General features: G+C 42.0%; 1 protein-coding gene and 1 long non-coding RNA gene across 2 annotated transcripts in view; both read right to left on the bottom strand.

Moving 5' to 3' along the window:
• Positions 1-242: 242 nt before the first annotated feature.
• LOC127599429 (uncharacterized) lies at positions 243-3,066 on the bottom strand. The gene is made up of 2 exons (XR_007962098.1): positions 2,807-3,066; positions 243-283 (listed from the first exon to the last, which is right to left on the bottom strand). It is a non-coding gene; the product is annotated as an uncharacterized LOC127599429 (long non-coding RNA).
• A 5,977-nt stretch (positions 3,067-9,043) lies between these two features.
• The window catches only part of LOC127599427 (lymphocyte-specific protein 1-like), a 28,967-nt gene continuing 14,890 nt past the window's right edge, over positions 9,044-23,120 (bottom strand). Inside the window, exons 10-14 of the mRNA XM_052063399.1 lie at positions 22,912-22,993; positions 22,644-22,775; positions 22,136-22,228; positions 19,186-19,288; positions 9,044-9,327 (exon numbers count right to left, since the gene is read on the bottom strand). Coding sequence (XP_051919359.1) covers positions 9,323-9,327; positions 19,186-19,288; positions 22,136-22,228; positions 22,644-22,775; positions 22,912-22,993 — 415 coding nt within the window. The 3' untranslated portion in view covers positions 9,044-9,322. The remainder of the gene's footprint in view (positions 9,328-19,185; positions 19,289-22,135; positions 22,229-22,643; positions 22,776-22,911; positions 22,994-23,120) is intronic.

The following is a 23,120-nucleotide window of genomic DNA, read 5'->3' as shown; positions in this document are numbered from 1 at the left end:
TGTCTTTCATGCCTGATCTGGCAACTGCGTGACAGCTGAAACAATCGTGGATACTTGCAAACACAATCAAACATTCCTGAATGGTTACTTACCCTCGAGCTGATCCCTGAAATAGGAACACAAGTCACAGTCAACTAAACATGAAAATTCATCTGTCTTTGACAGTTTCTCTCCAAGGTGAAAATCATCAGTCAATGTGTGACTGCGGGGTGTTTAGTGATTGCAAATGTGTGATGCGCTTACAGTTCCTCGGTGTCGGACATGGTGGCGGGAGACCTTGCAGCTGAGGGCAAAGACAAAGAGCCTCATGAGACCATCCTGCTGAAATAACTGCCTCGGCGTCACTTTCTCATTTAGTTCTGTATTAAGTTTTAATTTGACGGAAAGGTCGAAAAATAGCATCTGAGCAGCCTGACACATCGCACAGGTTGGCTGCATTTCTCCATCCAATCACAAAATCTGAATCAAAATCGTCTTTATTGTGAGAACACACAAGGAATTTGTCACCGTACTCTAGGACCACAGAAAAAGAATTAAATACGGGAATCATTATTCAATTTTTTAAAATGCCACAATCACAAAATATACGTTTAGGACATTAGCAAAAATGTATACATTATGGAGAGTCAATATAATTGTCCAGTTGTGCGGTAATGCTGATCAGCAACAAATCTGAACATGTTGCAGCGCTACATAGATGACGATTACGACGTGTGAATTGAAAGTGTCACCGCAAAATTAGGTATCAACTGTTTGAGAGGTTAACGGCAAGCGGAAAGGAGCAATTTCAAATGCCTGTGACAAGTGATGAAAATTCCCAATACAAGAGCAATTCTACGATAAAGTGAGAACATGTTTCAAGAGTGTGTGCGGACCCTAAACACCACTTCCAACACCCTCACTATTTAAATCCGGCAGAGGAAGAGCTCGATTGGAGCCGGAGTGTCAGGATTTCTGCATACTGTACGCGACTGTATCATATTGGATATATAAAAAGTCTCGTTGGATGACTCCTTCACACTTAGCGGTGGGCACAGGTGCAGAGGACTTAAAGGATTAGCTCAGGATCATATTTCTACCCATCAGCTGGGGAGCACGGTCCAAATAGCTGCTTTAATCCTCAGCCTTGGATCAGAGGGAGGAGCCGCTGCAGTCCGGCAGCCAATCAGCTTCAACTTCCAACAAACGAGCACTTTGATCGACTTAGAGCTGACAGTCATGTCTACTTTGTGTTCCGCATTCGGCCAGGGCATACCTACACGTCAGCGCTCTGTATATTTAGTGGGTGGCCACTTCATGTCTTCAGTATGAGAACACTGAATTCTGAGCAGTATTTCTGAGTCTTTCTGAAACTAAAACTGCAACGGAACAGGTGAGCCCGGGGAGACGCGCATCCTCGGCCAAACTGTTTGCAGAAACGAGCTGTATTAATAGTCCAATACATCAGTCAGACAGGGAGCGAGAGAGAGGAGAGAGAGAGATGGGGTGTGGGGGGGGGGGGGGCAGCGAGAGAGGGCGATGTGAGTGAGTGAAAAGCCTCCCTACCAGCCAACCGGACTTGGTATATTAATACAGTATCCATTGGCCATATATCACAAAGCGACAGCCGGCTTCCGAGGCCCGGCATTCATATTGGATTGAAGTTCGTTACACTGACATGCGAGAGGAGCAGGATTCAATTGCATATGTGTAATGTGATAAATATGCTAATATTTTACTGCTTCAGTGATATCGAAACTGTTTTCCCAGTCTGCTTGTGTCGAACCCGAGACGATGTAGCTAAATCTGTGAACACACATAGACATCATTTGCAGATGTCGGTACAAGTACCCACATAACTGTCATACACAAGAGGAAGTTCATCTCAACCTTTGACATAAACTTAAGAAATACTGTAATGTAATGGTAGGTGTGTCATTTAAAGGAAAAATGTAAACAATGTGAACTTTAGTATATCAACGAGAAAAAAAATAAACATTCTGACTGGAATTCAAATACTTTGACATTGTGATTGTATTGTGTTTTATTGTTTTTGTTATTGTAAAGTGTCCTTGGGTTTCTTGAAAGGCGCTTCTAAATAAAATGCATTATTATTATTATTATATCACCGTGTGATGCTTTTATAACTTTAGCGTGAACTGATCGAGTTCAAGTTCACTATCACGAATATTGTTTATTGACTATTATTCATCTATTAGTAGGAGTAGTAGAGTTAGTAGAGTCTACCCATTATTAGTATTTCTTTCTTTATCAATTCAAAGTAAAAGAGATTATGCTTCCATTGTGCACCAGTGTGCATGAAATAAATGAATCCCGATAATCAAATGGTAAGTGTGCAATTTAAAAAGATTATCGTGAAAGTTTCACAAATAATTACCCCACACTCAAGAATAATATGAAGTGAATTGTAAAAAATATTCCCATATGGTTCAAATGTTGAGCATTGGAGGTTAGAAGACTCCGCATTCTTAAATTCTTAAATATATTCAACTCTCAACTTAACTGTATTTATAAAGCACTTTAAAACAACCATTGCTGCATACAAAGTGCTGTACATGGAGCGAAATATCATAGATACAATAAAAAAGGATATAATTAATTTTTTAAAAAATGTTATATATATATATACATATATACAATGAATAATAAAATAAATAATGATATATACACCACTTTATAATTTCTTCTGACTCTCCTGAATCACACAGTTCAGATCGGCCCGCTAAATGTTCAATGAATAAGCAGTAAAAATTGAATTCAAGCACATTTAATTTTAAGTCAATTTGCTCATGTGCCCGGTGCCTACCTTAGAGAGGCAGAGAAGAAGCTCCAGTGACGACCAAGATGAAGGTGTGTACAATCTGCAGCCTCTGCTCAGAGAATATGTCCCTGTGTTACAGTGATACTTGAGCTCATCTGGCCCTTATTGGCTGTGGGATGAGAGTGAAGTGTGGGTGTAGTCTATATGTTTGTGTGTGGGAAATGTGGGGAGGGGGCCAGCCATGACCCCAGAGAAGGAGATGGATGAAATACTGGGGATGGGAGACGAGGGCTCGGGTTTTGGAAAGGAGCAGCTGAGAAGCTTCTGTTGCTAAATTTACAGTGATGGAAGGCTGGAGGGGGTTACACATCAGCTTGGCATCCAGACAATGGAGAGAGTGAATGTGTGTGTGTGTGTGTCTGTCTGTGTGGTTGTCAAGGTGTGTTTATCGGCTACTTTGTGAATCAATCTGTCAATCAGTCTGGCATCCCTGTCAGGGATTGTATATAAGAATGCCACAATCAAAAGTCAGAACAATGCAGGCAAAAATGGAATGATCACAACCACTTTGACATTGTTGCTATGTTCTAGAGCAGGGTTGGGTGCCCATTACTTGGATCTCGATCGACCGGTAAATCACAGACTAGTCCCAATCGATCGCGAGGGGTGTAGAGGAGGAAAAAACAACCATTTGTGTGTCTTTGTGTATGTTAGTAACATATTTTTTTGTGTTAATGTACAAAGCACTCTAATCATGCTATCAGTATCATTTTCATAAAAAGAATAAAAAAATCAAATAAAGCAGGTAAATCTTTAACCTACGGCATACCTGTCAACTTTTCGAAGCGCCAACCTGTATAAACTACCAAAAAAATCGTTATAAAGAGCAAAAAATCCTTTTAACATACCAAAGCATTTTATATGTCAAAATAACGGCAGAAAAAAACCCCACGAAATTTTCAATGATATTTACTAAGGATATCCTTTGGAGCACTGGTTGTGTTATCCTTCGTGAATTGCATCATACTCGGCTGCTTTTGTGATTCTCGGGCATTCCTTTGGTGCAAGTTAGACTTCAAATGTTTTTTCACATCATGAACTCCAGATGCAAGAACTTTTACTTCGCGTTTGCAAATCGTGCAATGAGCATATTCTTCTGTCTTTCCAGGCATTGTTGCACCATTAAACTGCAATATCCATTCTTGAAGAAACCTTCCACTGTGTTTCGTTTTACTTCTCTTTCTTGTTGGTTCCATTGCCCAATATGAACAATATATTTGTTTCCTTGTAGAACTTGCTTGCACACTACCGAAGTATGCAACAAATGTTTTCAAGTAGGAACCACGTAATTTACTGGAAAGTTACCGGAAATGAAAGCATTCGAGTAGACAAAAGCAAACGGAACTACCTGTTAGGGGAAACAAACCGTGTGAACTATGGCTAAACCGTAGGAGTTGACAGGTATGCTACAGTGGCGCGTGACCTACGTCACTGGAAGTCTGCAATTGCAGCTTGTGATCAGAACAACTACGCTGTATCTTTTATCATTATCATTATTCTCATTAAGAGTTTGTTTCGTGTACAATTTACGGACAAAGAATAGGAATCTAGAGGGCCGAGGGAAGCACTTTAAAACAGTACGTGTGAGCTACAATAGTGAACAGGCTGTAAAAGTGCGTTGCATGCCTCCGTATCAGGCTGTTGCTCATCATGGCGTGTGTGTGTACTGTATGTGCGTGCGCGTGCGCAGTAAGGGTCGATCGAAAAGTCGATCTTCGGTCCAAAACCTTTGGGCACCCCTGTTCTACAGCATGGCACACGTTGAGTCACCTTGAGTCACCTGCAAGCTGCTGCTGTAGGTGGGAGTCCTTTCCAAAACACGGCAGATTCTTTCGTCCAAAAGGGTCAGCACTGGACTCATCACTGCGTCTCTGGCTCATTGTGTGATGTTCAACCCACTTGAACACATTGTGTCGACACTTACATGTTACATGTATCTACGTTGCAAAAGTGTATTGTAAAAGACAGTGTAAACAGTTCCCTGTTCGATTTGGAAAGGCGCACAGCCAGTTGAAATATGGTGGCAGTGCTATGCCTGACATTCTACAGAATATGCATCAGGTAAGAATATGACATTCTGTTACAGACTAGAATGCCAGCAGAGGTGCTAAGCTCACTGTTCAGCTCACCTCATTGTTTTCACATTTCTAAATGCTATTTAGGGCCGTATTACGCATTGTTGCATTCTCCGTAAAGTCAAAGAGTCAAATCAAATTGAGCCGATAAAATGTATGCAAAATTCCCAGATATATATATACAGTATATACACACATACACACACACAAGCACCTAGAGCAAAATGTAGAATTGAATAGAATTTCATTTGCGGTCCAGTTGAGGTATTTTCTGAATTGCGAGGGCATCATGGTTCAGTCCAGTCCATCGGAGTATCAGATCACCTTTACAACTGGTGTTAAAATGGGATATGTATCCGGACACGCTATCCAGATAATAACAATTTAATCTTGCCTTCAGGTTTGCAGCTGTTATTTTTAATGGATTCTCATGATCCTCATTGAGCTCATATCTCTGTCCTCGCAAAGCAAAACCTGCATGTGATTCTGAACAGTGAATCAGCTGTGGACCAACTATCAACCTTGTATTTTATTGTATAAATACATTTTTGTATTTAGACATACTATATGAGGTAGATTTAGGCAACAGTTTTTAATCATTGTTCTATACAGTGAAAGACTATGACTGGACCAATGTCTGTGACACATAATTAACTGGTACAGGGTCTGACAAAACACTTTCTGAATGAGAAGACTGAAAGTGTTTGACATCTCAAAAGATAGAGCCTTTGCTGTCACTCACTTGTTGCCAACAGTTGACAACATCCAACCGTTCATTATCCACTAGAGTGGTAGGCATGCTGTTGCCTATCCCATTTGTTTAAAACTCTCCATCCATTTATGCTTTCCGGGGGACTGCTGCAAATATGCAACTATTGTATAAATTGTTGTTTGTCTCTGTCCCTGGCTGTCAAGAAATTCAGGCTGTCCCCTGCCTACTGCCCCAAGACAGCTGGGATGGGCTCCAGCACGCCAGCCACCCTTGTGAGGCTAAACGTTTTGGATAATGGATAGACAGGTGGATGGATGTTCACCACGAGGCCAAAGGATATGTATGTATAAAATAAAAAGGCATGCAGTGTGGTCTCTCTGTGGCACCATAGTGGGTGTGCTTCAGAATATCTATCTATCTATCTATCTATCTATCTATCTATCTATCTATCTATCTATCTATCTATCTATCTATCTATCTATCTATCTATCTATCTATCTATCTATCTATCTATCTATCTATCTATCTATCTATCTATCTATCTATCTATCTATCTATCTATCTATCTATCTATCTATCTATCTATCTATCTATCTATCTATCTATCTATCTATCTATCTATCTATCTATCTATCTATCGATATATATATATATATATACAGTATATATTTAAAATAGGGTGGCCCGGTAGTCCAGTGCAGAGGTAACGGGTTCGATTCCAGCTCCGGCCTCCATGTGTGGAGTTTGCATGTTCTCCTCGGGCCTGCATGGGTTTTCTCCGGGTACTCCGGTTTCATCCCACATTCCAAAGACATGCGTGGTAGGCTAATTGAACACTCTAAATTGTCCGTAGGTGTGGGCGTGGGTGGTTGTTCGTCTCTATGTGTGTGTGTGTGTATATATATATATATATATATATATATATATATATATATATATATATATATATATATATATATATATATATATATTAATGTCTACTGCATTAAATGTCCTGAAAAGCATTACCTCGATGACTCGTAAATACTAGTTTAGAACTACTATGACGGTCCCTAAAGCCAAAGAGAGCAATGAGGAGTGAAGGCATTGGTGTGAGAGCTGACCAAGAAGCCGATGGTCGCTCCAGCCAAACAGTAAGGCATGGCGTTGGCAATGCAGGAGCTGTAGCCGTCATACGAAAAGCTTCTCTTTCCAAAAGGACAACAATCCTAAGAACACAATTTAAATCACAAATGAGTGGCTTCAATCAGACATGCAAATGTCCTTGAGTTGCCCACCCAGAGCCCAGACATGAACCAGATGCAACAAGATTCGAAACCTGAACCTCAGAACTGTGAGGCAGAAGTGCTAACCTTTAGGACGCTGTGCTACCCGTGATTTAAGCTTTTGTTCAATGCGGGCAGGCTGTACTCAGTCCTAAAATGGGCATACACTGTCCAATTTACTACAAGTGTTGTTTTTAATCTGTAACCCACGGCATACTCGAGCGTGAAGATATCGCCTTCCTCCAGGTGGGGTGGCTATTGGCTGCCTGTAGGGGCTGCACCTTGATCATGTCAGACAGCCTGGGGCGGAATAAACAAAAACATGTTGGCCTCCAACATGAATTGGAGGCAAGTGTTTTATTTTTGGAGTACCCACTGCACTGCGACTCTCTCCTTAAGGACCAGTTCACTGGAGGATGAGACGGCCTAGTAGCACTCTGAGCCGGGATTAACAAGCAAAGAGCAGTTTGTCCCGACATCCTCTAACCTAAGGTAAACCGGTCAAACTGTGTTGCTTGATTGACAAGCCGGTGATATTTCAATGTGTCCTTGTCTGGTCTGGTGCCAGATGCTTTCCTCCATGCAGCGCACTGCACTTGCTAGCAGCATGTGGGTAATTGGAAATCTGATATGTATGATACACATTATACAGGTGGTGCAAAAATAGGGAAGAAAAAGAAAGATTTTATTTTAATTCCGCACAATGTTGTGCTTGAAAGTGAGTGAGAGCGAGTACTTCCCAAAACATGTGCAACTAGTCCGTGATATCTTCTTACTTTTTATGAACTTGATTTGGAACAAGACTTGAGTGTTTCTTCCCCACCTGTAATACTGAGCTGTTGCAAAGAAAAAGCTGTTGCAAAAGAAAGGCAACAAGTGTTTCTACCAGCGGGGCGCACAGTATGTTCCTCAGATTGACAAGACTGTATATCCACAAGACACATACGATAAAAGGGGCTTGATCTCCGTTTTGTTTAACGGTGTTATTTAAAGATACATTCGTTGAGGTCATGGCACAGTCTTATCAGAGATGATCTTACACTTTGAGCTGCTTCGACGTAAGCCAAGACGCCCAAGCACAGAGCCTTAAAAAGGGATTTCTCGTGTGTCCGCTTACCTCCTTGCCATTGGAGGTGCTTTGACAGCCCTAATTTATACTGACTGCCGATAGGCTAAACGGTGTTCATTTATAAACATAGATATTATCTTCCCCTTTCAACTGTTGAGTACTTTTCATGAAAAACACATTTGAATGGTTTGCACATTCACTCAAAGTCTGTGACTGTGACTCCAATAAAATTTCAGAGACACAAGTCCAAGCTTATAGAAGCTCTGGGAGGATTTTGTGCCTCGTATTGATTTCCAACAGACGTAGGTTGTCTCTGTGAGTGGAAGACATCAGGCAGCAGGTGCTCACTGTCAGAATGTTTCCTCTTATTTCCCTCAGACTAAATTTAGACTGCAAACCCTTTCTAGTGTCAACCAAATACTGAAAGAAGGAAATTCCACTAATCTGGCCGCGATGGTACATGATAAATAAAAGTCATTCTGTTCTCTGGCAAAGTAAAAAAAACAAAACAAACCTCAGTCTAACCATATGAAGTCATTGTCATACCGGGTGATATACTGCATTCTATCTATCTATCTATCTATCTTTTTTTCCTTGAACGAAACCTAAGCTCCTCGTAAAATAAATGTCTCGTTTTCTCATATAGCAGTTTCCAAAGTACTCCCTCATTGGCTAATGGTCCTTGGCCCTCCCTGCATGCGTGTACCTCTTTACCCTCTTGTGCATGTGTCAGTTACTTTTATGTCACGCCAATGTCATTCTCGGCTTTGACCGCCTCCTTGTAAGACTCTTTCCATAAGAAGCCTGTCAACAGTTGAATGCAGGCTTGCCATAAGCAACAGCTTTACATGCCTTTCTATTTCTAATAGTAGTGCCTTTGGTAGAATGGCATCATCTTCGGGACCCAATTAAGACGTTCAAAATGTGTAAATGTGTCCTGATGAGAGCTCAAATTCTAATTTAAGCAACAGATTTGCCTCGGAGACATGAAGCCATCTTATACAGTGTCAGAGCAGGCAGGAAGAATTCAGAGTAGAACATGATAGACATTGAACATGACTTCTGCAGTCAAATACAAAGAAACAAATCAGAGCAACCACATGAGATTGAGAAAAAAAATCATTCTTTTATTCAATTCAAAGATAATGTACCGTAGTGTTGATGAATACCTGTCTAATAAACAGCGGAGTGATAGTTTTTCCATATTTTTACTCATGAGAGAAATAAGTGTTGACAGGGAACATTTCGAACATTCGAGTAAATTGGAAGTTGGAGTAAAACTGTTAAAATACACAGATGACTAAAATCACAATGATTACAGTTTTTGCAGTAAAACCTTTCTTTTGAAATCCAAATGGCATGTTTCACTTCTGTTTTTCTTCAGGCTGGAAAAAAGAGGAAAATATCGCACTTATTACTCAGCAAGATGAAACAATGAACATGGTGCTGGAGATTTTCCCAAAGCTGAAAATATGCTGTACAGTATATAAAATGAACTAATTACTGAAAACGTTTTGATCAAAGAGATGTCTCTTTGACACACATTTGTTTTTAAGTTAAAATGGATTTTGGTTTCAACCCTAACAAAATTCAATTAAAAGTGCAATTTTTAACCAAGTGAAACTGGAGAAGACTATCTTAAGATGTATTTGGAGCTGACGCTATTCATCCAATCTCAGGCAAGGTAACTTACTTGTCTTTCATATATTTGATACATTCCGTGTATTTGCTGTGGACTGAAAAGAGATAAGATCAAGTTTGTGAGCAACTGTCATCGCAAAAAGTTTGGATTCTTCATTCCTGTGATGGTTTTTTTCAGGCTTCTACTGCAGTTTTGTTTAGTTTTTTTAGGGTTATTCTTTTCAATCAGTTAGCAGGCAAAATGGGGAGTGTAAAACCTTAGACATCTTGCCCCCAAACTTCTTTGCTGTTTTGACAGTGTCTTTTGGGTCACTGCCTTGCGAGAGGGGTGGCAAATAATTTTCCAAAGGAGCCTGATGAGAAAGTGGAGCGGTTGACACACCATGTAAATCTCAATTTTGTTCAAATATTCGTTTGAAGTCTTGCTGCTGCTTTTGGAAGATATTGCAATATACTATATGTTGATATTTTAATCATGAAACAAAAATTACAGGCACCCAAAAAAAAATTATATATAGATGCTACATCAGGGGTGCCCATTAGGTAGATCCTGATCTACCGGTAGATCTAAGACAGGTCCCAAGTAGATCCGAGCAGTGTCGAGAAGAAAAAAAACAAACAACCATTTTTGCGTCTTTGTACATCTCTGTAATATATTTTTTGTGTTAATATACACTGCACACTAATAATCTTATCAGTCTCATTTTCACAAAAAAATATTTCAATAAAAATTAAATAAAGCAAGTAAACCTTCAATTTACAGTGTCGCGTGATTACATCACCGGATGTTGTTAGCGCTCAGCAGTTTGCAATTGCAGCTTGTGATCAGAGCTGTTGGGCTCTATCTTTTATCGTCATGATTCTCATTCAGAGTTTGCTTCGTGTTCAATTCACCGAGGGCACGAGCAAAGAATAGGAATCTAGGAGGGCCCAGGGAAACACTTTAAAACGGTACGTGTGAGCTACGATAGTTAACAGGCTGCAAAAGTGCGTCGTATGCCTCCATTTCAGGCCGTTTCTCATCATGGCGTGCACGTGGGTGTGTGTGTGCGCGTGCGCATGCGCGCGCCGGTAAGGGTGGATCCCGGGAGGTTAGTTGATCGAAAAGTAGATCTTCGATCCAAAAAGTTTGGGCACCCCTGTTCTACATACTGTATATTGTATTAAAATTATACCACAAAAAACATGATTTGTCTGCCGCAAACGCCCCCGACCAAAAAAAAAAAAAAAAAACTGAATGCATGTCGGCTTCACAGTGCAGAGGTACCGGGTTCGATTCCAGCTCCGGCCTCCCTGTGTGGAGTTTGCATGTTCTCCCCGGGCCTGCGTGGGTTTTCTCCGGGTGCTCCGGTTTCCTCCCACATTCCAAAAATATGCATGGCAGGCTGATTGAACACTCTAAATTGTCCCTAGGTGTGAGTGTGAGCGTGGATGGTTGTTCGTCTATGTGTGCCCTGCGATTGGCTGGCAACCGATTCAGGGTGTCCCCCGCCTACTGCCCGGAGACGGCTGGGATGGGCTCCAGCACCCCCCGCGACCCTAGTGAGGATCAAGCGGTACGGAAGATGAATGAATGAATGAATGAATCCACGAGTGGTGAACCGAGAATATGCGGGCTGTCCACTATAGATCTTTTTTTTTTTCTACACACAACCCACAATAGTGACAGTGTGAAAAAGTTTTTGGGGGATAGTTTTTGCAATTAAAAAAATAAATAAATGAATACTCCAAAACTCATGTGCATGTATGGTAAAGTCAGTAGCAAATGATTTGGAAAAGCACACACTGGCCTATGTAAGGTTCCACAGTTGACAGTGCCTGAGCACAAACCCGGTCAGAGGAACTGTCCGTAAACCGCCGAGACAGGATTATATCGCGGCAAAGAGCAGCAGAAGGGTCCTAAAACATTGATGCCACTTCAAAGGTCCAAATGAACACAATGACCCACATCACCCATAAAAAGTTTGATTTGATTTCTGTGTCTTTTACAGGACTTGATATGCTGATGCGCTGATGGAAGTTAGCAGCAGGTTTGAGTCTGGTCTTTCCCAGCAATATCCACCACCCTTACTGCCAAAACCTGCTAAAGACAATGTGAGACTTCAGCAACTAAAGAAGAGGAGAGTCAAGAGAAAGGGTAGTCTCTCTCAGACTCCTATTCCATTTCGTTCCTGCTTGTCACCTGTCAATGAAGCCTGCACAGATCTCGAGTACAGTGACCTGTCCAGCCCACCACAGACACCAGATTCAGTCTGCACGGTGGAATCCTTGTGGTCCACTGTAGACTCCTTTGATCAATCTGTATCTGCATTTCCTCTCCTGGAAAGCAGCACCTCCAAGCAAATTGATGGCCTTCTGCCAGAGTCCAACGAAAGACAGATTAAGATTTCCGAAGAGCAGGTGGCACCACTCTACGAATGTTCCACATTTCTACTTGATGAACTGATTTCTGACACGATATCACCTACAAATTCAAACCCTGTACCAAGAATGAAGGAGGGTCCATCATCATCACATCAAGCTGCTTTCAATTCAGTGCCATCGAATTTCCCAAAGTCTGTCACAACAGTGGATCCTGTCACTGTATCTGAGTCCAATCCGAAAATGGCAAGTCATAACCTGACACCATCTTCAGCCATCTTCAACTGTGGCCCAGACCCAACATCACTTTCTCAAATTGCAGAGGTGCCTCCTGATCCTTCTGCACTTCTATCAGTTTCAAACGCACAAAAAGAGCATTCTGCTTCGAACCATGTGGAAACAAACACTATTTCAAAAGAGTGTACTCTACTCCATACATCAAGGTCTTGGATACCAAGACCTATCAGTAATGATAAATTGGTAAGGCGGTTATCCCAAGAGACTCTGTGTGATGGCCGTAAACATTCAATTTATACATCAAAAGCAACACTCGATGAGCTCTCGAAGCCTCCTTCCCATCAAGACCTTTCAGAGATAAACCCAAACTACAAAGAAGAATCATTAGCAGTTTCGTACATGGAGAAAAACTCCGCAGAGGAAACAAAAGACCCCAAAACAATTGTGCCCTCAATTTTATACAGAAAGCCCAAGACGACATCTTGCACACAGTCAAGAGTATCCACTGACTCTTGTGAACTATCCAGAACCGATCCTTTTGTATCTGACACAAGTACAGCTTTGAACTCCGATCAAGATGGATTTGCTCCCTCAAATTCCATTGAGGTTCCTCATAGTACAAAGTGTGCTCCTAAAAAACAAGTCCAGCAGAATGTAATCAACAATCATGACAAAAAGCAAAATGCCAATTATGAAGGGTGCAGTATCCGAAATACCTGTAGGAGTACTCTGAACTTAAGCTTTCCCACTGACACTCCTACTGAGATTTGGACATCAAATGGTACTAAGCCTAACTCTGCCCATAGAGAATCCGTTCCAAACTTGAAAACAGACCAAATTCCAGATAGAGAGGCTGCATATTTGCCAACGGTCCCATCATTTTTCTGCACTGCACCAAAGACTCAGACAGCATTGATGTATCAGGAATTCACAAGCTTGGGCCACCTGTCACCCACCTATCATTGTCCAATTGTCGAGGTGCGCAAGTCTTTGTCATCACTACTGGCGAATCAAATGTCAAAACCACAATCAACATATTATGGACTTACTCCTCTTCAGTATGTTGCTCATGGTAGGATTCGGACATCGTATCAAAGCCTTGTATCCCGTCGAATTCACCGGACCTCTTTCACCAAAACACATTCAGTGGATGCTGTCGGTGTCTCCAAATTTGAGTCAACAAAGCAATTTAGTGGACATCAAAAGCGTCCATCGTTGGAGAGTGAAACTTCAAATACTTTGCATCCACTTTCAACGCCAAAAGATTCGGAGCACCAGACAAAGCGGACTGTCAAAGACATATTTGAGAAAAGTCGTGAAGTCAAAACTCAGCATGTGGAAACACCTTCACTTGAAACATCTTGTTTGGAAAAAATAAGACCTGAGCTTCCCCTTGGCTTGATACAGAAGCATATGTGCCAGTCCACAGGTGATGTATCTATGCGAAAGGCCTCATACTCTGAAGTTCCAAAGCCTATTCCTAAAGCAGGTGAGGTACACACTCAGACCGTCAAAATATTTCCTGTGGAGGCAGCTTTAAATAGGACCCCACGCCTAAAAAATAGCAGCAGTTTCTTTGATGCAATCGCAAAGCTGGTGGAGGTAGATTCGATTCCGGAAACACACTGTGTGTTTCAAAAAGTGATAGATGTTGAGAAATGTACAAAAAATGACAAAACATACATTCATGAAGCAGACAAGACTTCTGAAGAACCCAATGTCACAAAAACAAAGCAAAAGCTAGGCAAACATGTAAGTGGTGTTGGCTCAATAGAAGCCAATAATAGAAAGAATCTACCAGACACGAGGCCTTTTACCAAAGTGGAAAACAAAGCTTTGCAAAACAAAAGAGAGAAGTTTCAACAAAAAATGAAAGAAAGCACTGAATTGATTTTACACCCCAATGTGAACATTGATGACAGTTTACCATCTGCCGTGGCCAGTACTAACACAATCCCTGAAAAAGCAAACAGAGGCCCCCAATTGAAAACCGGAATTTAAAACCCAACTTTCACAACGAGAGATTCAAAGCTTCAACATGAGCTTATCACAGCTTCTGCAAATTGTGGACACAATCACGCGCCCAGTGATACAGCAGGCCACAAAATGTGTTTCCTTGGTGACAGTTGTGCTTTGAAAACAAGCTCCAGCCCTGTAAATACTTTGTAACCAATAACCCTCTGCTCGGTACCGAGCTCCCTGTCATACCAATAATGACAACCAAATCCCTGAACATATTCCATTTGGAGAGAGACCACAAATCAAATATAGAAACTGTAAAGCTTCACAAAACAAGTGACAATGGGGTTCCAGATTCCAGATTGCCAAGTAACGTTAGCCATGAAGAAAATTGCAACGTTACCGCCAGCAAGGACTCAACAGATAGACCACGAGAATCTCTAACAATTCAAAATAACATTGCTAAAATTACTCTCGACCTGAGCAAAGCAAATGTGAAAGCACACAATTCTGCTGTGCCTTCTCTGCCAACCGATGGCATTGGTGTTGGAGCTGGAAAATTACCAGGAGAGTCTCTTCCTACCATACCAAAAAGCCACATTTACTGGTACCAAAAACACCTCAGAACTTTCAAATGTAAAAACACTGCAGAACCTGCTTGACAGTTTCAGTAAACAACGCGGCACATTGCTTGTCGGCTCACATGCTTTCAGCAACAACGTGGTTGCCCCTCTGGAATTGGGTGCCCTTGAAAACCTCAAAGACAGAAGTGTTCCGCATCCAACTAAGTCAAACAAATCTAACATTAGTGGAAATCCTCTCATCACAGAGGTTATTTTAACAGACCCAATGGTAAGTGGTAAAGCATTATGTCATCCAGCCCGCATCATAAGTCACGTGCCCTTGAGCCCTACAATGAGGGGCGTGACTCCAAAACGTTCTCCGCTAAGAAGACAGGTAATTACAACGAAGCAAGCTGTGAATAAAGTAGCGAAAAATATTGAAAATGAACCTCGTTTCGCACCATATGAGGAGACGAGAATTCAAAATCCTGTGAAAAGTGTTTTGACTTCAAATGACTGTGTAACTGCAAACTTAATGAGTAACAACTTAAAGCGGAGTCAAAACCCCGAGGCTGATGAAAAAGCTCAAACTTCTTTGAATTTATCAGGCATTCAGACTAAAGCTGAGAACAACAGGCACTTTGCCAAAGAAGCTGCTGAAACTGACATTCATAATGTAAATATTAAAAACATTTCCCATAGTGCAGTAAATATGCAAAGTGCTGTGACTCTCTCGTTAACTAAAATCACTCAATCTGTGCCTACCTTGCTGATCCCCACAGCACAAACAAAATCTTTGGTTGTCCCACGAATCCCTTTGTTCCAAGACTCAAGATTGTGCAATACACCAAAACAAGCCTTTCATTCAATTTTTCCCAATTCCTATCATACGCCTATCAACGCCCCCGCTCCAGTATACTGCGGAAAATGAGAACATTTCTTTCAACTCAGTTTCAACCACTGTTCAGGTCTCTGCTCAACCAGATTCCAAAAGATTCCAAAAAAATAATTCAAACAAAGTTAGAGTTAAACATGGAAACCAAAAGCAGCTCTCCTTTCTCTCATTTGATTTGCAGTCCAAACGCGCATCGATCTAAGGAGGTTCCAATATGCCCTTCTCCTGCCACTGTAGAAAGAAAGCCTTCTGTTGTGCAGTCCCACAATCCAGTCCAGATAAACCTTTCTGCCCGTAAAGACCAGTATTTGACAGAGCAGCTAGTTGAGAGCATTTCGCCTGTAAAGTCAGCAACAGATACTGTCATGAAATCATGCAAAGTTGAAGCTGCTGTGATTGATTCTCCCACTGCTGCCTTTTCGCCCCAGGCCTCAGTGTCAGTCTCAACTCCATCCCCAAACAAAGGAATTTCACTGCTATCTCCACAAATCACTGGACTCAAAGACGAGGATGTTTTGAAGATGAAGGCTACACCAGCAGTGGCAGAGAGACCAACAGTCGAATCCTCCATGAAGTCAATGACATCACCTGCATCTTCAATTGCCGAGGGAAACACAGTTAGACCAGGGACATCTCGCTTACCTACAGAGCCAAAGGCAGCCCAGAAGCCAAAAGATCTTAAGGGCAAACTGAGTGGATGGACACGGCTCAAGAAACACGTGGTGGTTAAACCAGTGGAACCTGCCTTTCCGGAGCCACCGGCCAAATCTCGGGATGAGTCCAGTGACAGCAAAAGCTCAGACACTGATGGTAGGGAGAAGTTGTCAGCAGGTCACTGTGAAAATCAAGACTTGGTCAAGAACAGTGAGAGTCCCAGGGCACTGAAAATGTGGGATGCCCTCCTCTTTCAGATGTTCTCAACTAAAGACCGAATCATGCAGCAGATGAACACAGCCAAAAAGGATTCCGAAAAGAAAAAGGCCGCCAAAGACGACCGAAAAGAAAAAGGCCGCCAAAGACGACCAGGCAGAGGTCCCATCCTTCGTCAATCGCCTACCGATTTTGCTGTACGGGCCTCGATTTGATGCTATGAAATTAAAAGTGGCAGAAGAGAAGCCATTGACAAAAATAGCAGCAGTGTTTGAAAGGGGACTAAAGAAGCGAAAATCTCGGCAGGATGATCACAAGGACTCAATAGAATGCCAGAGGATTTTGACCGGCTGAAACAAAAGAACTGTAACTTGGACAGATGTGTCTGGGGTTGATTAATTAGTCTGTTGAATGATTCAAGAGGTCAAGGACTGTTTTTTTTTTAACCATGTGAGGGCACATTGATCTAAGGTGCACCATATGCTTTCAGTTTCGAGTTTACATTTTTCATTTGCAAATAAAAAAAAAAGTCAAAATAAATGGCACAACAGGAACCCTTTAAAACTTCGGGTGTATTTATAGGTAAGTTCAAATAGTTGTATTGTATATCATTTGCAACACTGCACATTGGTATTTAAGGGTGTTCACTGCTGAGGTCTAAACCACTGTAACAAATTTGGATTTACATTCCAAAATTAACTTAGGTGACACATTTTTAAATACTGAATAATTCTGTAAGTTAGACTTGGAGAGGAAATGTGTATGGAAGTCATTTTTGGCCAATCAACCAAGCCAGGAAACCAAAGTACCACTAGCTGTATCATAAGTTGCGCTATCGAAATGTAACTGTGATTCAGTTGATAGCATTGTCTGTTTTTTTTTTTGTTTGTTTTTTTGGCTTGGGGATGGAGACTGTTAGAATGAAATAATAATGATGGAATGCTGGTTGGGTCTTAAGTATGGAGACAAAAATGAAAAGGAAGTGAAGAAAAGGCATTATTTAATAGTGCCAGTTTAGAGGTCATTTCTGTTGTGATCGTAAGAGTATGCAGAGTGGTTGTAAAGCTTTTGACTCTGAATTTCCCCCATACTGTCTTAAAATGAAAAATAATCTTTATTATGTGGGATTTAATTGGTGATGTCTGTGATTTTTCTTGCTTGCGATCACATCAATCATCAGACAGACGACACTGTGAAGGGCGACTCAGTTCATTGGGCTTTCTTCTCACACGTACATGCACTTCACTGGTCTGTGACCAACTGTCTGTAGTCTCAAGCTTCACCAACAGAGGGTGTTAACACAGCCGTGAAATCCTGATACCCATCTAAGTCTATGCAAACATCACGTTGTCACCGATTGTTTATCCCTATAAGCTATCTTGAACCTCGTTTATAACACACCTGTTACAATCTTGTGAAATCGGCTGGCAACCCCCCCCCCCAAAAAAAAACCAAACAAACACGAATTCAAGTCAACATGACACTTTTTTTCATTTTTTTGAAACAAATTCTACTGCCAATTGTAATATGACCTTCTACTTAGATGAATGTTGCATACGGTGCCAAACCGGAAAGAGTCTGTGAGTGTGTAACTTGGCTGATCAATTACAGCATCCCAAAAATAAATGAAAAACGACAACCAAGACCTGCATAGCTGAGAGGGCAGCTGACCCCAAGGCAAGTCCTGCAGTGGCTTGTGTTGGTAAAGCAAGTTACGAATAAGGATAGCGATTGGGCATCCACCTAAAAATTCTCATTTAAGACTGGCATGAACAGGTTTCCCGATCTAAAGTATATGTCATGTTTCTGCTTTTTGTGTGACACTTTTACAGCTGTACTTAAACTTCCTGAATTCCCGATGTACTGAGTTTATTTTAAGTTGCTGATTCAATGACTCTGACAGGGATGCCCATTACGTCGATCGCGATTGACCGGTACCGCGTGGACTAGTGAGGCGTCCAGAGGAAAAAAATACCCAACCACACAAACATTTGTGTATCTCTGTGGATTTTAATAATATACTTTTTGTGGTAATACACACCACACCCTAATCATCCTATCAGTCTCAATTAAAAAAAAAGTAACCTTTAACCTAAGGTGGCGTGTGACGTACGTCACCGGAAATTGTTAGTGCTCAGCAGTCTACAATTGCACCTTACGATCAGAGCTGTTACGATGTAGCTTTTATTCTAATTATAAGTCAAAGTTCATTTCGTGTACAATTCCCCGATGGCACTGGCAAACAATGGCTATATGGAGTGCCAAGAAAAGCATTTTAGACGGTGTGCGTGAGCTACGAAAGTTAACAGCCTGAAAACGTGTGTTGCATAGATCTGCGTCAGGTCTCCCACTAAGGTAGGCAGGAAATCATTTTTACAAACTCATAAACTCTTGTGTCTACTTTATTTTTCAGTTTCGTTCATCTTATGAGCCGTTATGGCTGTTGCTCATGCGCGCGTGCACGGTAACGTGCTGATCACGGGAGGTTGATTGATCGAAAAGTAGATCTAAGGTCAAAAATGTTTGGGCATCCCTGGTGTACAATGTACCTTGAGTAAGACAACAAAATCATTCAAGCAAAACTGCAACTTATAGATACTTTACCCAAAAAGGACAAAATAATAATAATAATAATACAGTCCCGCAATAAATCAGAGCAAACTTTTAAATTGTTCCTGGTATAATGTCTTTTTGGTAGTGCTGAACATCAAGCTTACCTGCCCAGTTTGCATCATCTCTAAGGGCGTCCTCATCAGAAACCTTCTCATACTTGCCATGAGCCATCGCGACAAATTTATACATTTTACCGGCGGAGCATTCCTGAGTTCATTTTCAAAAAAGAAAAGAAAAAAAACACAGATTACACTTTAATGTAATTGCAATGTTTTTGACTTAATCCATCATCATTGATGTGAATGTCACGTCTAATGTCAAATTGCAGTTTGCATCGAAAACCTTCACATATTGAAGATGTTTTAGCACATATGAAACAACCAACAAGTGCTTGCTAAAAGCCATACACAGGCAACCCAAATCGGTACCAACATATCCATCCATCCATCCATTTTCTAATCTGTTTATCCTAATGAGCGTCGCAGGCGTGCTGGAGCCTATCTCAACTGTCACTCACGGTTGACGACGAAACAACTAGTAACTCAGTGTTCCAATATCCATAAATGGCAACTGCTGTCACAACTTGAGATTGATGAGGTACAACGCAGGTTCCATGGTGAATGGCCCCAGGCTGCCAGACCAGAGGAGGAGGTCATACCAGAGATTGGGAGGCAAGCCCCAATGAATGCAGATGATGAGATTGGGAGGCCAGCCCCAATGAATGAAATGCTGAGCGAGGCAGCAACTGACCTGAAAGCTAAGATCATGGCAAGAATGAAACCTGGGCATCCTAGAAACTGATTACAATGGCTATGTGAAGTACCATCTGAAAGTCTCATGGAAAGTGTGAATGCAGCACTGAGGGCGATCCCTACCGTAACGATCACGGAAACCAATGAGCTGATATACGCTTCAGCATCAGTGATCCTTGAGATGCTTGGCTATAAGAGCAACCATGGAAGCCATGAGATACGTTACCCACCATGGAAAAGACGGTTGGAGGCTAAGATCAAGGTGGCCCGGAAAGATGTGAGTCAATTGACAGAGGCCCAGAGAGGTGTGATGAAAAGGCCGATACCAGAGAAGTACATCCAGATGACCATACCTGAAGCACCCGAGACTGCCAAACAAAGGCTCCAGGCCTTGTCCAGCCGCCTAAACCGGTACACGAAAGAGAATGAGGCAAGACGAATAAACAGGGTGTTCGCAACACAACCTGCGAAAGTGTACGCTCAGTGACAGGGTCCTAACAACAGAGCTGACCCACCAAGACTGGAAACTGAAAGGTACTGGAAAGGCATATGGGAGAAGGAGGTTGCACATAACAGCAGTGCACAATGGCTGGTGACCCTGAGAGAGGAGCACAACAACCTCCCTGAACAGGACCCAGTTACCATAAGAGTGGCAGACATACAGCAAAGAGTCTCAGATATGAAGAACTGGACAGCACCAGGCCCGGACATGGTCCACACCTACTGGCTAAAGAAACTCACAGCACTCCATGAGCGCCTAGCAGCACAAATGAACCAGCTGCTGAGGGATGGGACTCACCCAGGATGGCTGACCGAAGGGCGAACGATCCTGATCATGAAGGATCCCTCAAAGGGTGCGGTCCCATCCAACTATCGGCCAATAACCTGTCTCTCCACAACATGGAAGCTCATGTCAGGCATCATTGCGGCTAAGATAAAGTGGACACATGGATCAATACATGAGCGAAGCACAGAAGGGCATTGGTAGAGATACCAGAGGAGCCAAACATCAGCTCCTGGTTGACAGAACAGTCGCACAAGACTGCAGGTCCCGACGTACCAACCTGTGCACAGCCTGGATTGATTACAAGAAAGCCTATGACTCGATGTCACATACATGGATCACTGAATGCTTGGAGTTGTATAAGGTGAACAGGACCCTAAGAGCCTTCATTGCAAACTCGATGAGGATGTGGAAAACCACACTTGAAGCCAATGGCAAGCCACTTACCCAAGTGTCCATCAAATGTGGCATATACCAAGGTGATGCACTCTCCCCACTGCTGTTCTGCATAGGACTGAACCCCCTAAGCCAAGTAATCACCAAGACAGGCTATGGATACCGCCTCAGAAATGGAGCTACAATCAGTCACCTCCTCTGCCTGGAAGAAAGCTGTATGCTAAGAGCGAAAGGAACATAGACTCCCTGATCCACACGACCAGGATCTACAGCAGGGACATTGGGATGTCATTCGGGCTTGAGAAATGTAGTCGGATGGTGACTAATAGAGGAAAGGTAGTCCGCACTGAAGGGCTCTCACTCCCTGAAGGAACAATAGCAGACATTGAGGACAGTTACAAGTACCTCGGAATACCACAAGCCAATGGCAACCTTGAACTGGCCACAAGGAAAGCGGCTACGGCCAAATACCTCCAGCGAGTGAGGCAAGTCCTAAGAAGCCAGCTCAATGGCAAGAATAAGACCCGGGCAATAAACAGCTATGCCCTGCCAGTGATCAGATACCCTGCAGGAATAATAAGGTGGCCAAAGGAAGAGATTCAGACCACAGACGTTAGGACCCGACAGCTCCTAACCATGCATGGAGGGTTCCATCCCAAATCCAGCACCCTGAGACTGTACGCAAGCCGAAAGTAAGGAGGCCGAGGACTAGTGAGTGTGAGAGCCACTGTCCAGGATGAAACATCCAAGCTCCATGAATACATCAAGGAGAAGGCTCCAACGGATGACGTACTCAGAGAATGTCTCAGACAATGGGGAACAGTAGATGAGGCGCTGGAAGAGGGACCACCATGGGACCATCATGGGAGGACAAGCCCCTAGTCCCTCATTCAGCTCGGGTCCTCCCGAGCTGAATGAGGGACGGACACCACCTGAGGGGTGAGATGAGCATTTTTATATGTATATATCTATATCTATATCTATATCTATATCTATATCTATATCTATATCTATATCTATATCTATCTATATATTTCTATATATACAGTATATACAGTATATACAGTATATAACTAATTCATTGAATGCATTTCATCATGCATCATCACGAAAACCACATACCTTGGTATCCCTTCCCGAAGAAGCGAGAGAAACTATATCACTGTAGCCCTCCCAAACATTTTTCTTGCTTAAAACTACACCAGGTTTTATTTCCTGAAAATAAAAAGACAAAATATTAAGTCGTTGCTGGGCTGAAAGCTATCTGATGGCTTAATTAGCTAAAAACAGACACACACAATTCTTGTGCTGATTTATGATGACATTGGAGAGGTTGGTTAGAATGAACAAATTTCAGCACAAAAATAACCGAAATGAAGATCTTTGTAAGTGAATGCAAAGATATAACTACAGATATTGTGAAAGAAGACGCAAAAATTAACATCATCAGAGATTGACCTTTCACTTCGCTGTGACGCACCCCTTTTTAACTGCAATTGCTAAGTCTGTTAGACTTTCAGCACCAACATACACTTCTATACTCTTGCATTCCCTGGTGTGTGTGTGTGTGTGTGTGTGTGTGTGTGTGTGTGTGTGTGTATCATATTACACCAGTCAGATATTGACTGACCTTTGGTGGTGTGTTTGCGAGTGTGTTTTGGTTCCATGCCACTCCAGCCTCAAAAAGGTTCTTTTTGGGAGCGATGGGACTCATTGCATCCACCAGAACTGGACTCGCTGGTTTGCTTTCCTTTGTGCAAACCTGTAAAAAAATGTAATTGCTATTTTAAAGTTACCCGAAAAAAGTGGGATTTTACACAGCCAACAACCAAATGGTAGTCGATTATCTGAAAACAAAGTTTTCATCTCAAATTGGTTTTGGTGTATTTATGTGTCACCTCAAGAGCATGCGCATACTGCTGTAGTTTCTTGTCGATCTTGGAAACACAAATGGGTTGTGGAATCTTCTGGCTGTTGGAGCTTTGACACAAAGAGGAAACACAGATCATATGCTGAAAAGAAATCCTTTGGATCCTTTGGATTTATTCAACTCGGACACGTGCATCGGTTTTACATGATTAAAATGTGTTCATCAAAGTCGAAAATT

The sequence above is a fragment of the Hippocampus zosterae genome, chromosome 4 (assembly GCF_025434085.1).
Source record: "Hippocampus zosterae strain Florida chromosome 4, ASM2543408v3, whole genome shotgun sequence".
Taxonomy (NCBI): Eukaryota; Metazoa; Chordata; class Actinopteri; order Syngnathiformes; family Syngnathidae; genus Hippocampus; species Hippocampus zosterae.
Note: the sequence above shows the minus strand (reverse complement) of the source record. Positions and strands in the feature narration are given on the sequence as shown.